Source organism: Catharus ustulatus, chromosome 10 (assembly GCF_009819885.2).
Source record: "Catharus ustulatus isolate bCatUst1 chromosome 10, bCatUst1.pri.v2, whole genome shotgun sequence".
NCBI classification, from domain to species: domain Eukaryota; kingdom Metazoa; phylum Chordata; class Aves; order Passeriformes; family Turdidae; genus Catharus; species Catharus ustulatus.
Genome location: NC_046230.1, coordinates 14,349,231 through 14,361,595, shown reverse-complemented (window position 1 = coordinate 14,361,595; position 12,365 = coordinate 14,349,231). Strand labels below are relative to the sequence as shown.

At 38.6% G+C, this 12,365-nt stretch overlaps 1 protein-coding gene across 4 annotated transcripts in view; it reads left to right on the top strand.

Annotated features, from left to right (window-relative positions):
- OPA1 (OPA1 mitochondrial dynamin like GTPase) overlaps positions 1-3,699 on the top strand; it is a 49,681-nt gene extending 45,982 nt beyond the window's left edge. For all 4 annotated transcript variants that reach the window (XM_033068666.2, XM_033068664.2, XM_033068665.2 and 1 more), the window contains 2 exons: positions 1,501-1,578; positions 2,070-3,699. In XM_033068666.2, coding sequence (XP_032924557.1) covers positions 1,501-1,565 — 65 coding nt within the window. In that variant the 3' untranslated portion in view covers positions 1,566-1,578; positions 2,070-3,699. The remainder of the gene's footprint in view (positions 1-1,500; positions 1,579-2,069) is intronic.
- The last annotated feature ends 8,666 nt before the right edge of the window (positions 3,700-12,365 follow it).

Genomic DNA, 12,365 nt, shown 5'->3' with positions numbered 1-12,365 from the left:
ACCCTTCATCACCTAAGAATTGCAAGATAAAGATAGAAGCTTGAGGTTTCTTCATACTCGTGCAGGCTATTTTCCATACTTTATTTCAAATGCTAACTAAAATTCTCTACTTCTGTTAGAACAGGACTGCAGGAGTTCATTGAGTTGTTATTACTATTACTCTAAAATGGATTTTGTTCTTGATTGTGGAGTTGTCATTTTGTTAGATTAGACTTTCAGTTCCTCTAGCTACACTTGTGTTCTCTTTGGACGTCAATTTTTTCTGCTTATGCTTACATATCCCATTTAAAGCTGATTGTTTTATTTTTCTTTTTGTTTTGCTGTTATTTCAGCTCAACAAAGTTGATAACATATGGTATTGATGAGGAGAAGAAAACATAAAAGTTTTTTTAAAAAAGCTCAAACCCTGTATCTCAGACAAGGGAACATGTGGCTTTAATACAATAGTATTTTTAGCTTGGAAAAAAAATTGTCTGTGTTTATGCTCATCTGACTTATTTTTGTCTGTCCTATTGCTCTCCCCCCTTTCCTTCATATATCTGAAGTGTGTGTTTTTCATGCCTATAATCACACTCAGAAGGAGCTTCAAATGAGGATGTGGTGAGAGAGAAGCAGGAAATCTCACAGGGTTTGGATTCCAACTGTGTTCTAAATCTTGCTTCATAAGCAGTTTAATAAATCACATAGGTTATATGATGACAAGTGTTGTATGGAATTGAGAAAAGAGTGGGAAAATGCCTAAACCCCTGGATTTTTCCCAATCAGTTTTGCCTTTTCATTCCTACTAACTGTTTGTAAGTTGTGGTCAAGTCATGTTTTGGTAGGGAAGTAAACTCCCAGATTTAATTTTTGTACAAAATGAGATTCTGCCCACATCCATCTGGTTAAATGCAAGAAAATATAATGCAAGTTTTACACATTCTTAACATCATGTGTGCCCTTTGGAGGAACCTTTGGAGGAGGTGTCTTGAATACTGCCATGTGGTTCCCTGAAATTCTCCTGGGTGAAAGGGCATGAGCTTTCAACTTTATTTAGAATGATTAGTGGGGTTTGTTACACTTGCTGTGGAGAATGAGGACGTTTGGTTAAAGAAGAAAGGAGCTAGTGGGCATTATTTAAAGCCTAACAGCTTCCTGTGTATAACAAGTTACAGTAGTTCTGCTGTGCATGATCTGATGGAAATTTCAGTCTTTTGAAATACATTTCTAGTATTGGATTCTGTCAGTAAACTTTTGAATTATTAAATAAAGATAATCATAAAATATATCTGTAGAAGTTCTTCGAACAGGACAGGTTTTCTTCCTGATACCGAAAAATGTTGTAAACCTCTAATTGAGAAACAAAATTCTTAGGGTAATATTGATGACAGCATTAATTTTTGTTTGTGTTTGCATGTTTTTGTTCATGGTTTTTATGTGGGGTTTTTTTCCTTTCAGTGCCCATCCTCACGTACTTAATAGTAATAGGTATTTCAACAGTGATCTTTTTATTTCCAATAGAAAAAGTTCGGGAAATCCAGGAGAAACTTGAAGCCTTCATAGAAGCCCTCCATCAAGAAAAGTAGATTGTTCAAGCAGGTAGTCATGTTTTGATCATAAAGAGATTGCTACAGTTGTATCATTGCTTTATATAAAATCATCCATCTCATTTAAATGTGTGTTTTCTTACAGACTTTGTGAAAACTCACATTTTTTTTATTCCATTGACTGCCGCTGCTTCTTGCTTCTAATCTGCAGAGTGATACTTGCTGCTTTTACACTACAAGCAGATATGAAACTTAGTAAAAACACAATTACTGACCAGTTATTTAAGTATTGTGAATCACTCTTAGTTCAATATTTTTAAGAGAAGAAAGCATAACTAGCTGGAATCAAAATTAAAGGAACACTTTTCTATGGAAGCATTTTGGTTCTTTTGTTTTTTCTTAAAGACTCTGTATATTGTTAGCAAAAATATTTGCATGCTGGTAATTGCCAAATCTAATTTCCATTAATTCTCAAATCTATAAGCTCAAGTGCTGTCATGCATTTGTGCATATTTTAAAATAATTGTCATTCTGTTTCAACAGCAACTTTACACAAGAATGCAGCCTTCTCCAGGATACCTTGCACAAAGACTGAATTGAAATGGCTTTTGTGTCCCATTCTCTTTCCCGTGTTTTGGGGAGCATCCTGAAATGTTGAAGGAGAAAGAAAATAATGTCGTGGGATTGAGAAGTTAAAATCCACCTGCTCATTTAATTTTTGAAACTACATGCACAGAAGAATCTGATTTGTGTATTAATGAGATAGCTTGGGAGCTTGCTGAAGTTGTACATTTAAGGAGTTTTTTCCTGAAAGGGAAAAAAGCTTTTTATTTTTAGTATGTGTCTTGTATGGTAGAGCTGGATCAGATTCATAAAATGATTTTATCTGTTGTCATTTTCTTGCCTGCAGATGATGCTGGGAGTTTGACATAACGTTTTAGTATTTGTGTATGTACATTAAAATGCCCTTCTAAGTAATGCCATTTGTATTTGTTATGCTCTGTGTTGAAGCATTTGCTGATCAGTGTGGTACAGATTTAAAAGCATAGTATTGAGATCCTGAGAGGAAATGGAGGATTTTGTTAAACTCCTAAACTATTGAGAGATGTCAGCCAAGCAATTCTCGTAGTTCTGTCACCTGAAAGCACAGACTGCTATTCAGTGACACCTTAAAAGGTTTAGGCTCAGGAAATAATGTCAGCAGCTGCTCCTTTTACCTGTTCTTTCCTGATATATGTTGTTAATCTTGAATGTCAGCCAATTACATTTCATTTCTGGGATTGCACAGACTCAGATTTCCTTGTTAACTCCTCCCTTCACCGTAGGTACAGAGTAACCTGATGGAATATGTGTGAAATATGAAAAGATAGAATGTACAATTCCAACTTCTCCAACTTCCTAGCAAAAAAGAAATGTAATTAATTTCATTTTTACTAATAGCTACTGTAAGACCAAAATCACTTCTATAAGAATGTTATGCACAAAGTCCTTCCATGCCCACTTGATGTCTATCATTCAGCAAAATTAGTAAGGCACTGAAAATTGCCTTTCAGTTTTGCCATAGAAATGTTACTTCTGACAAATTTAAGCATGATACAAGCTCTCTATGACAGGTGCCTGATGGTTAATCACCACCACGTTTTCTCTGCCCACACTTTGCCACAAATGATCTGGATACACTTCTCAGTACTTGTGTGGAAGAAGGTGTTAGGCCTGAAACAGTTTGTGTTGCAGTTGTCTGATTATGTACATTGAAAAACTGACCTAGAGTTATTCTCCCTTTTGAAAAGGCAATTGATTTTGATATGTAGAAATGAAAAGAGAGGAATCTGAATGTTTTCCAGCAGATATTGTTTTGGTTTGCTCTCAGAGGAAACAATACAGAGTTTGGAAAGATGTTCCCCAAATGTTTGGACATAAAATTTTCAGCCATGTGGACAAAAAGCAAACATAGAGCTTAAAATTATGTTGAAAGGTTAAATATTTCAGGGTGATCTAACTGAATGTTTGGAGATTTTGTTTAAAATTAATTCCTGAAAATGTGTGTTTGAGAACTGAAAAGTGAAAAAATGGCTTGTGTCATGACCATCCTCTGAAGATAACTTCAGAAATCTAAGTTTGCACAGTTTTGAAAGCAGACACCTTTGTGTATAGCAAGTGAAATAAGTCTGTACTTTGTAAAAAAAACAAACCAAACAAAGAAACAAACAAAAACTTTTGCATTTACCTAGAGATCACTGTTTGAAACTTCTGTGTAATGTAAATGTTGCAAAATATTGCATCCAGTGGCCCAATGTTCATTTCTTTTAGTGTGATGTTCCTATGGGTTTAGTTCCAACTTCTCTGTGCTGCTCATCTAAGACTTAGCATGATGTATTCCATGGAAAATAGGTATTTATTGAATAAAAATGTAACTGAAGGAATAATAAAATGTGGGTTTTGAACACGGTGCTATTGCACCTAACTAAAAAGTCACTTTCACCTTCTTTTTCTCATTTGTTGTAAAAAAGTGTACATTGATGATCAGTATATGTTAATGATATCAAAATGTCTGAGTCAGAAGAGCTGTGTCAGCACCAGGGTAGCAATGACTGTACCAACTGTTGTCTTTGCTATATAAATTAATATACCATTTATCTAATACATTTAGACAAAGATCTTATGTCAAGCAGCATAAGAAGGATGTGCTGAATATTGCAACAGTTTAGAGACAGAAGACACAATTATTTGCCTAAAATTCATATGGTGCTGAAGAGGATGTTATTCCAAACTGACTTGCACAAGTTCATGATATTTTTCTGTATTTTGTAGGCTACCTTCAGATTCTGGATACAGCCCTTTAGTGTAAGATGCAATGACTAATCTGTAATTGCTGTATCTTTTTGAGCTTAGGGAGGAGAATCGCCAAATGTAAACATTGTTGTTCCATAAATGGATATTTCATTTTGAAAGTATGTTCATTACTATCATGTAGATATGCTAAGTTATTTCTGGTTTTTATAAAATGAACTGTTTATGAGCCAAGGTTTAAATACTAATGGCCAAGACATATTCTGACACTTTTTCATGAAAAAGGTACAAATGGTGTCTTTTCAAATGTCATTAATTACTCCTTCTCAGTGGTTACTAGTAACCTTATCCTGTGTTATCAGACTAAAAGAAGTTAAAATCTTGGAAATGTTTAGAAGTGTTAAAACCAAACATAGAGGATGAATACTCTTTGCTGAGTATGTTTTTGAACATAAGCTGAGTTATGATGTGGTTCCAGGGCTAAGGTTTTAGTGAATTTTCATGTATCATTAATGTAGCTTAGTAATTCTTAACAATTGTATTTTTTAAAAGATGCAAGAGATTTCATCAGTTGAAATACTAAGATCTCTAAACCTGACCCAGGAACCCTTGAGTCAGCTAGAACTCTTTGTTCTCTGTGGGATTTGGTGCTGGAGGGGTCCATGGGATTCTTATGTCAGGGAAGATATTGCTGTATGAACTGTCTGTGTAGATACCTCTGTGTTCTTGCAGAGTTGCAGTGTGAGATGTTTTTTGACTATTTGGAATGTGTTTCTGTGTCCTGAGGGGCTTTAGGGAAATCTTCCAGCAATGCTTCCTTGCACAGATGGGGTGTACAGTGGTGAACTTTACTCAGATTCTGGGATTACCCTCACAAGAAATTAACATTAATGGCTATCTGAAAAAACTTACCATCTTAGTGGCTTACCATATCCAAGGAACCTTTTTCTTTTTAAATGTCAGTTTAAAGCTTTTGGATCCTGTTCTACTTTGTAATTAGTTCAGTAATCCATCTTCCCTTGCAGTAATCTTTATAGACCATGATCAATCACTTGCTAGTTTTTATTCAGTAAGATAAATGAAATGCATTGTAAAACCCTTGTAAGATAGGTCCTACAGTCAGGTAACTCCTAAAGCTGTTATCACAGAGCTTTCACAGCATATGGCTGTTGCCAGAAATTTTTTAGTATAAAGTACTGTCTAGAAAGGGTAGGAAGAAGCAGAAATGGTACAGAGATTGTAATGGTTGTTTATACTGTGGTGCTGGAATGCAAAACCCATGTATATTTCTGTGTATACAAATCTTGCTTGCATCTGCCATCACCTTAGTGCTTCAGTACATCTGAAGGTGAAATTATCCAGGCTGTTGTTCTCTAAGAAGAGCTGAAAGTCAGAGACGTGATTTTAGTTTTGACTAGTAGTGATTCAGGAAGTAGTTCTGAAAGTACTGGTGACAGTTCTAGAGCCACCCTCACAAATTGTTCTAGAAACATTTCTGAAATTGACTCTTAAGTTTCTTGGGATTGGCTTTAGGTGCTGTTCCGCTGCCAATTACAGAAATGCTTCTAGTGTAATCTGCTGAAAAGCAGTTTGTTGTGCATAGCTGCAAACTCTTATGTGTTTGTGTTGCAGAACGCTGATAGAAGACTTTATTGGCTGCTCTTGGGAGTCTGCAGGCTCCAAGAGGACTTCCAGAGCAGTAGTGGTTTCCCAGTAGGACTTTAAAACAGCTTTCCTAAACTATCCTTGGTAGTGACAACCAGCAAGGTGAGCTTTGTTCAGGTTTTTCACCCAAAGGACAACAACTCTATGAAGGTTAGTCAGTGTAGTGCAATAACACCTTGCCTTATATCATTCCTGATATAGGGGAGGATGTGAAGTTTGAATTAAAGGGGTGTTTTATAATAAGTTTTAGAATAGAAGCTTGAGTGTTAAATCCTCTAAAATATTTTAGAGATCTTCTCAGGAGACACTTGGGTAAGCATTACTGGACAGGACTGACAGCTGCCACATCCTTAAAACAGCAAAGGACAAGCATGTTTGTGCTCTATTACTACCAACCTTACAATTTGGAAGTGACATAAACTCTACCTTGGACTGAATCTGCACATTCATGTTTCATAAAGGATCATCTCTTCTAGACTGTTAGAAAAAAACCCAGTAAATTGCACAACAAAAGCCTCTTCAGATCTAGATATTATTTCCCTACAGAAATCATAACTGAAGACCACTTTCACTTCTGTTTCAAGCAACTGCCCTCTCTTTGCCTGCCTCATAAGTATTAAGGTATGCCCCCTATCTTTAGGAGCATTGGAAGCAGTGTTTGCCTCATGTCCACAAGCCAATTGGCTGTAGCTTTTGATGTTTAGAGATAGAACATTCATTGCAGCCCTCTGTACAATGAGTCTGTTCTGGTTCATGTGAAAATCAACATCCTTTTTTGTGTTGCTGCCTGACAGGATGCTACAATACTATTAGCATTTGCAAAGGGTTTGCTCCATCTAATAGTGCAACCCCCAGATCACAGGCTGCTCAGTTTGTGTTTCTCTATTATGTGAAAGACACAAAGAAGCTGAAGGCTGGCAAAGGCCTGTCAAATCTTGTAATGTAGCAAGCGACCCCAGAGCTTCATTCTGCTTTATATCATTCCTTGTTCCCCATCCCACCCCTTTCCTTGAATGGGCTCTGAGGTAGGTAAATGAATTCAGTGGTATGGTAGGCGGATGATTTCTTTCTGACCTTGTTCCTGTACCATTTGTTTCCAGGCTTGTTGGAGGGAAAGGGACATATCTGAACCTTTTGTTTCAAATAATTTTCTCGCAGGTTGGGGAGTTAATGCAGACCTTGTCTGAACTCACCCGAGCGGAAAGTGCTCTGGGTACAAGTCTTGACACGCTCGGTCCCTTGGAATTGCCAGATTAAAGGAGAAGGCAGTGATTGGAATTCTTTAGCATTTGGCATTGCTTAAACACCTGGACACCTTTTTTTTCCCCCAGTATGCACGTGTTTATATCCTCTGTCGTGCCTTGGAACATCTGTCTTAAGAGCAGTCAAGAAGCAAACAAAGAATGACCTTTGAACAGCCCAGTGTTATGTGTTTTAGTTGGGAAGGAGGTGAGGCTGAGGCAAAAGCTGACTGCAGCACACACCAAACACCAGTGGCTTTCAAAGGAGTATTTCAGACTGATGTCTGAAATTGGAACAGCACTTCTTGAAGAGACTCCAGTTTGTTTTAGGGATTGATCTTGGATCATGTTTGATGGAAGGATGCTTTCCTGCATGCCAGGAATGAATCTTGACAGCAGTGAGACTTTTCGCACCAGAGTTGCCTGAGCTCTGCATCAATTTTGTAGAAAGAAGACCAGAGAGCAAAACATGAGATGGGAATACAACTGCAGCTGTCCTGCAGAGTTATAAATTGCCCTCTGCACTGTCAATGCCATGATGTTTAGAGGACTGTTCATACTCCTGAGTAATGGATTCCAAAGGTCTCAAACAGAACACAAACTATAGAATCATAGTCTATCCTGAGTTGGAAGGGACCCACAAGGATCACTGAAGTACAGCTTCAGTGCAAAAATACTGCTCTCTCCAAATGTTAATTGTACATGGTAAGTTTGCCATGTCTCAAGAATCCAGTTCAAGTCTCTATCTGCTTAGCCCAGCACAAACCAGGTGAGAGGCCTGTTTGTCATTTGAGTCCATCACTTTGTGTTGCAGGCATCCTTTACTAAAGGCTTCCACAAGCCAAAACAGACATTGGGACAAATCTGTAAGAACATCAGGCCTCAGAGTTGATACAAAAGACACAGACATAAAGGGAATGAATGAGGATGGTCATACCCCATGTTGCCTTAAAAAATGTAGATACTAATGGTTTTCTGTTGGTAGACTGTAGCTTGAAAGTGCAGTCATAAGGGATGTTACCTATCATACCAATGCCTATTAACATATTTTCTGCATACAGTTATACACTAATAATAATGACATGTTATGGAGTAAGTAGTATTAAGTTTGAAAAGCAAACTTCCACATCCTGCACAGATTCATGGCATCCCCAAAACAGACTGCTCATGCTTAATTTCTGATTCCTCTGTGCTGTTTGTACATCTCAGGGGGGCAATATGTTTATCTAACTGTTGTAATCTCAAACCCACCTAAACTGAAAGTTATTTGCATGTGCAAACTATTTTATAATTTGGGACTAATTATGGACTAAATTTTTAATCCAAATGGAATAGCTTGCTAAAACACTTCATGCTTTCATAAGATTTCAGTATTGCAGATGTACAGCTTTGTGTAGGCCTTCCTTACTATCTCACAAGCAAGACCAGCAGGAATATTATCTGTATAAGGCTCTTCAAAAATAAGTACAAATAACTAAATTTTATTTAATTCTCCAACAATAGCTAGGAAGACAGTGTTATGCTTTTTGTTCTTATTGTACCTCTGCTCTCACCAATGGTCAGAACATTAGTTTTTATCTGGAAGTTCTGATCAATTAGATCTTTTTGTAAGAAAGCATTTTTAAGCTATTAAATGGTTCTTTTATGACCCAAGACTCGTTACGACTGGAAATCATTGCTATAAGGAGAATAAGAACTTCCCTTTTAGAAAGTCCATTTTCCCCTCCTGTCAGCTTTTGCAAAGTCCATCCCTTCAGCTGGAGGAAATAACACATCCCGTGTCAGAAAATCATTTTCCACTGCCTAGTGCCTGAAAATTAGAATTCCGTAAGGCTTATGGAAGTACAGCTACCCATAGGTTATCTGGTGAGGTTCATTTCTGGAGGCTGCTTTGTTGGATGTTTTTGCACACCCTGTTTGCTTTCCCTACTGGCACAACCTCCTTCCCTGTCCTTTTCTGCCCTCTGCATGGGAATGCAAATTACACCCTCACCAGGTGACATTCTTTGGCCTGTGAGGTGCTGAAAGATCAGATGCTTGCAATAATCTGTCTTGAAAATAGATGTTAAAATTTCTCTGTCTACTGCTGCTCATATCCCTTTTCACTTTAGTTTTTGCTGTCTTGGTTTTATCTACAGGCATGTATCACATTTTATAAATATACCTGTATCTTAACATTTACATTACATGTGCATAATTATGCAAGAAAAAAAAACATGCTGACTGCCTCAGAAATCATGACTTGCTGACTGATCTCTGCCTAGCCCAAAACAGAATTTATCTAATCTAGTTTGAAAGATAAATGCCATTAGAGATGAGTAACAGAGAAGAAACATTGGAGAGTGGTTCATGCATGGCAAGAGGCTGTTTTCATGTGGAAACAAGGGAATATTATAGCACTTGCTGAAGCTTAGAGCAACTCCCAGATCCTCGCTGAAATCAAGCTCTGTGATGAAAAGGCCTGTAGTCTGTTGGGCCAAGAGATGGGGATTATGAGAATATTCATGACTCCTGAGAATCAGCAGGTGAGACCTAATGCACACTATTGCCCCTCACCCCTTTCCCCAGCTCATCCTTTTGGTAAACAGTACATAAAGGCTGGGTTCCCAGAGTGACTGAACTCAGTTCCTGATCCTTTTTTTTCTCCTCTTTCTTTCGCCTCCATCCTTTATAAAAAAGATTCCAGTGGTTTTGCCACTTGTCCCAAGCAGAAGCACGGAATCTCCTTTTCATTTCTAAAAAGCAACTGTGTGGCCAAACCAGAAGTCTTGTGACATTACTTAAGAAAGCAGAATGGTATCTTAGCATCCAAGGCCTCTTTTAAAACTTAATGAAAAGCCTTTCTGAGAGCTTGGATAAGCTGGAGAGGAATCTCTGTGACATATGTGCATTGTCTTAGAAAAGCATGGGTTGGAGCCAACTGTGGGCCTCTGCCTTTAATATACTGGGTACTTGTCATGCCTGTTTTGGTGTGCTTGCTAGTCAGTAAACACCCTGTGTGTAGAGTCCATGGAAGAATTTGAAGTGTGTGATTGACGAGGACACTGTTCCAGGCCAGTGAGTGGCAGGGGATGCTCTGTGAAAGGGAGATTCCTTGGGCAAGATGGGCAAAAGTATTTTGCCAGCTTTTCTCCAGTGCAGCACAAAGGCATATTCTGTAGTGGATTTCATCAATCAAGTTTTTGTAAAATTGTCTCACTATGATGTAGGTGAAGAGGGATTCTCACAAATGCTGATCCTGTCCTGATTCTGACAGCTTTTACCTGCAGGCATGAAGTTGCATGTTCAGCCTGGTGAGGAAGGGATGATTGTCAGCTCTTTAGCTGAAGTCTAAGTGTTGTCATCCCTTTGAAGCCTGAAACAGTGCCTGCGGTAAACAGAGGAGCCCATGCTAGATCTTAGCTTTAACTAAGTGTTGTTGCTTGCTTTTTCTCCGCAGGAATGTGTCAGCCCGTTCTGCTGGTTTGTGACTCTCTTGTGCATGGATTGCAGCTACAATCAGTGATTTGGCAGTGGAGGTGTTGCAGTGAATGCTAGCACAGGACATTTACTCTGCTGTCAGCTTCTGGCCCCTGCCACTTCTCCAGGACTCGGTGAAACTGCAGTACTAATCGTCCCTATATGTACCCTTATACATGACAAGGGCAGGCAGTTTTCCAGGCCCATCAGGCTTCCCAGCAGGGATAGATAGTCACCTCAAGCTTTTCTGGCTGTGCTGGGGCAGATGATTGCAGAATTATGGTTTGGTAAAAATGTACCCTCATACCAACGTTTGCTGTAGCCTAATGCTTGCAGGACATCTGTCCATGAAGTCACAGTGGTTATTCTGCATTAAGGCAAAGGTAATATTTTTATAAGGTTTCAGCCTTTCCAGGAAGAATGGTTATATAATTTTAAATCCCTATTGGAATTTCAGTCTGTAGGAGCTGTTATGCCTGGCTCTGACAAAACTGTTGTTACAAACTTGATTTCTGAAGTGTCTCAGCATAAGGCTGTTTGTTGTATCCCTGTGAAAGCATCCAAACAATACTTCAACAGTTTTTTCTGTTCACTTTTTTATGAATGTAACTAAGTTCTGTGGCTGGAATTTGGTCCCAAACAATTGAAACTGAACTGCTGTCTGCTCAATATAGTTTTTCTAGTAACTGATGCATCTAGGTCAACAAACTGACAGGCGTTGCTCATTTTACTGCTTGGCAAATATTGAACTAAAGTCTTCAGCACTGTAACACTGTTGACAATTGCAGGATAAAAGCATTGTCCTCTTTTGTTACCATGAAGTGCATCTTCAGGTCTGATTCTGGCATAACACACTTGGTAAACAGCAAGGGATGTTGTGCTCTGGAGTCCCAAGTGTTTGCTCTGACAATATAAACTTACTGCCTGCTCTCTAAAACCAAACATCTGTCTCTGCCATGGTTACTTCAAACTGATATTGAAACAATCCACTCTCCTCCTGAAAACACTGGAGGGTGACAGCATGACTGCCATTGAAGGAGCTCTTTTCTCTTTTTGTAAGCTGTCTGTACCACCCTCCTTTATTACATTGAAGGTCTACCTTGAGCCTGGACTAGGCTTCAAGAGTCTGAAAAATAATATTTTACAGAAAAAAATCACTTTGGATTGGTACAGTTAACACTAACCCCACTGGAAAGAAGATGCTATGTTGCAACTCCACTGTCAATTCTTTCTTTTCCGGGAGAACGTATTAGAAGAAACAAAAAAGTAATGATCCGAAAGGCAACTGAAAAAATTCCATCACACACATCCTGTTACCTGAGCAGAGCACTGCTCCTTGCTTCTTCCTTCTCCTTTCCAAAATTAAACCTCCCCATGACTACTGTGAAGGTCCAGGGTCATTTACATCCCAGTACCCACAGCAGCAATCCATGGTCTCTCCCTTCTGCTTTGCCAGCATCTCAGGTTCACTCGTTTGCTGCTGTGAGTGACCCCTGTGCATGACTGGAGCGATTCAGCTGTAGGTGATTCACTGGGGATGTGCCCCACAAGAATAGTGTCATTCACAATGGTTTTGTTCCCTGCTACCTTTGGTCTTTTTTCACTACAGCTTTGTTATTTGTTTCATATTTAGGTCAAGGGTGAAGATTGAAACAGATCTGCCCTTCCTTTGCTTCACATCTCC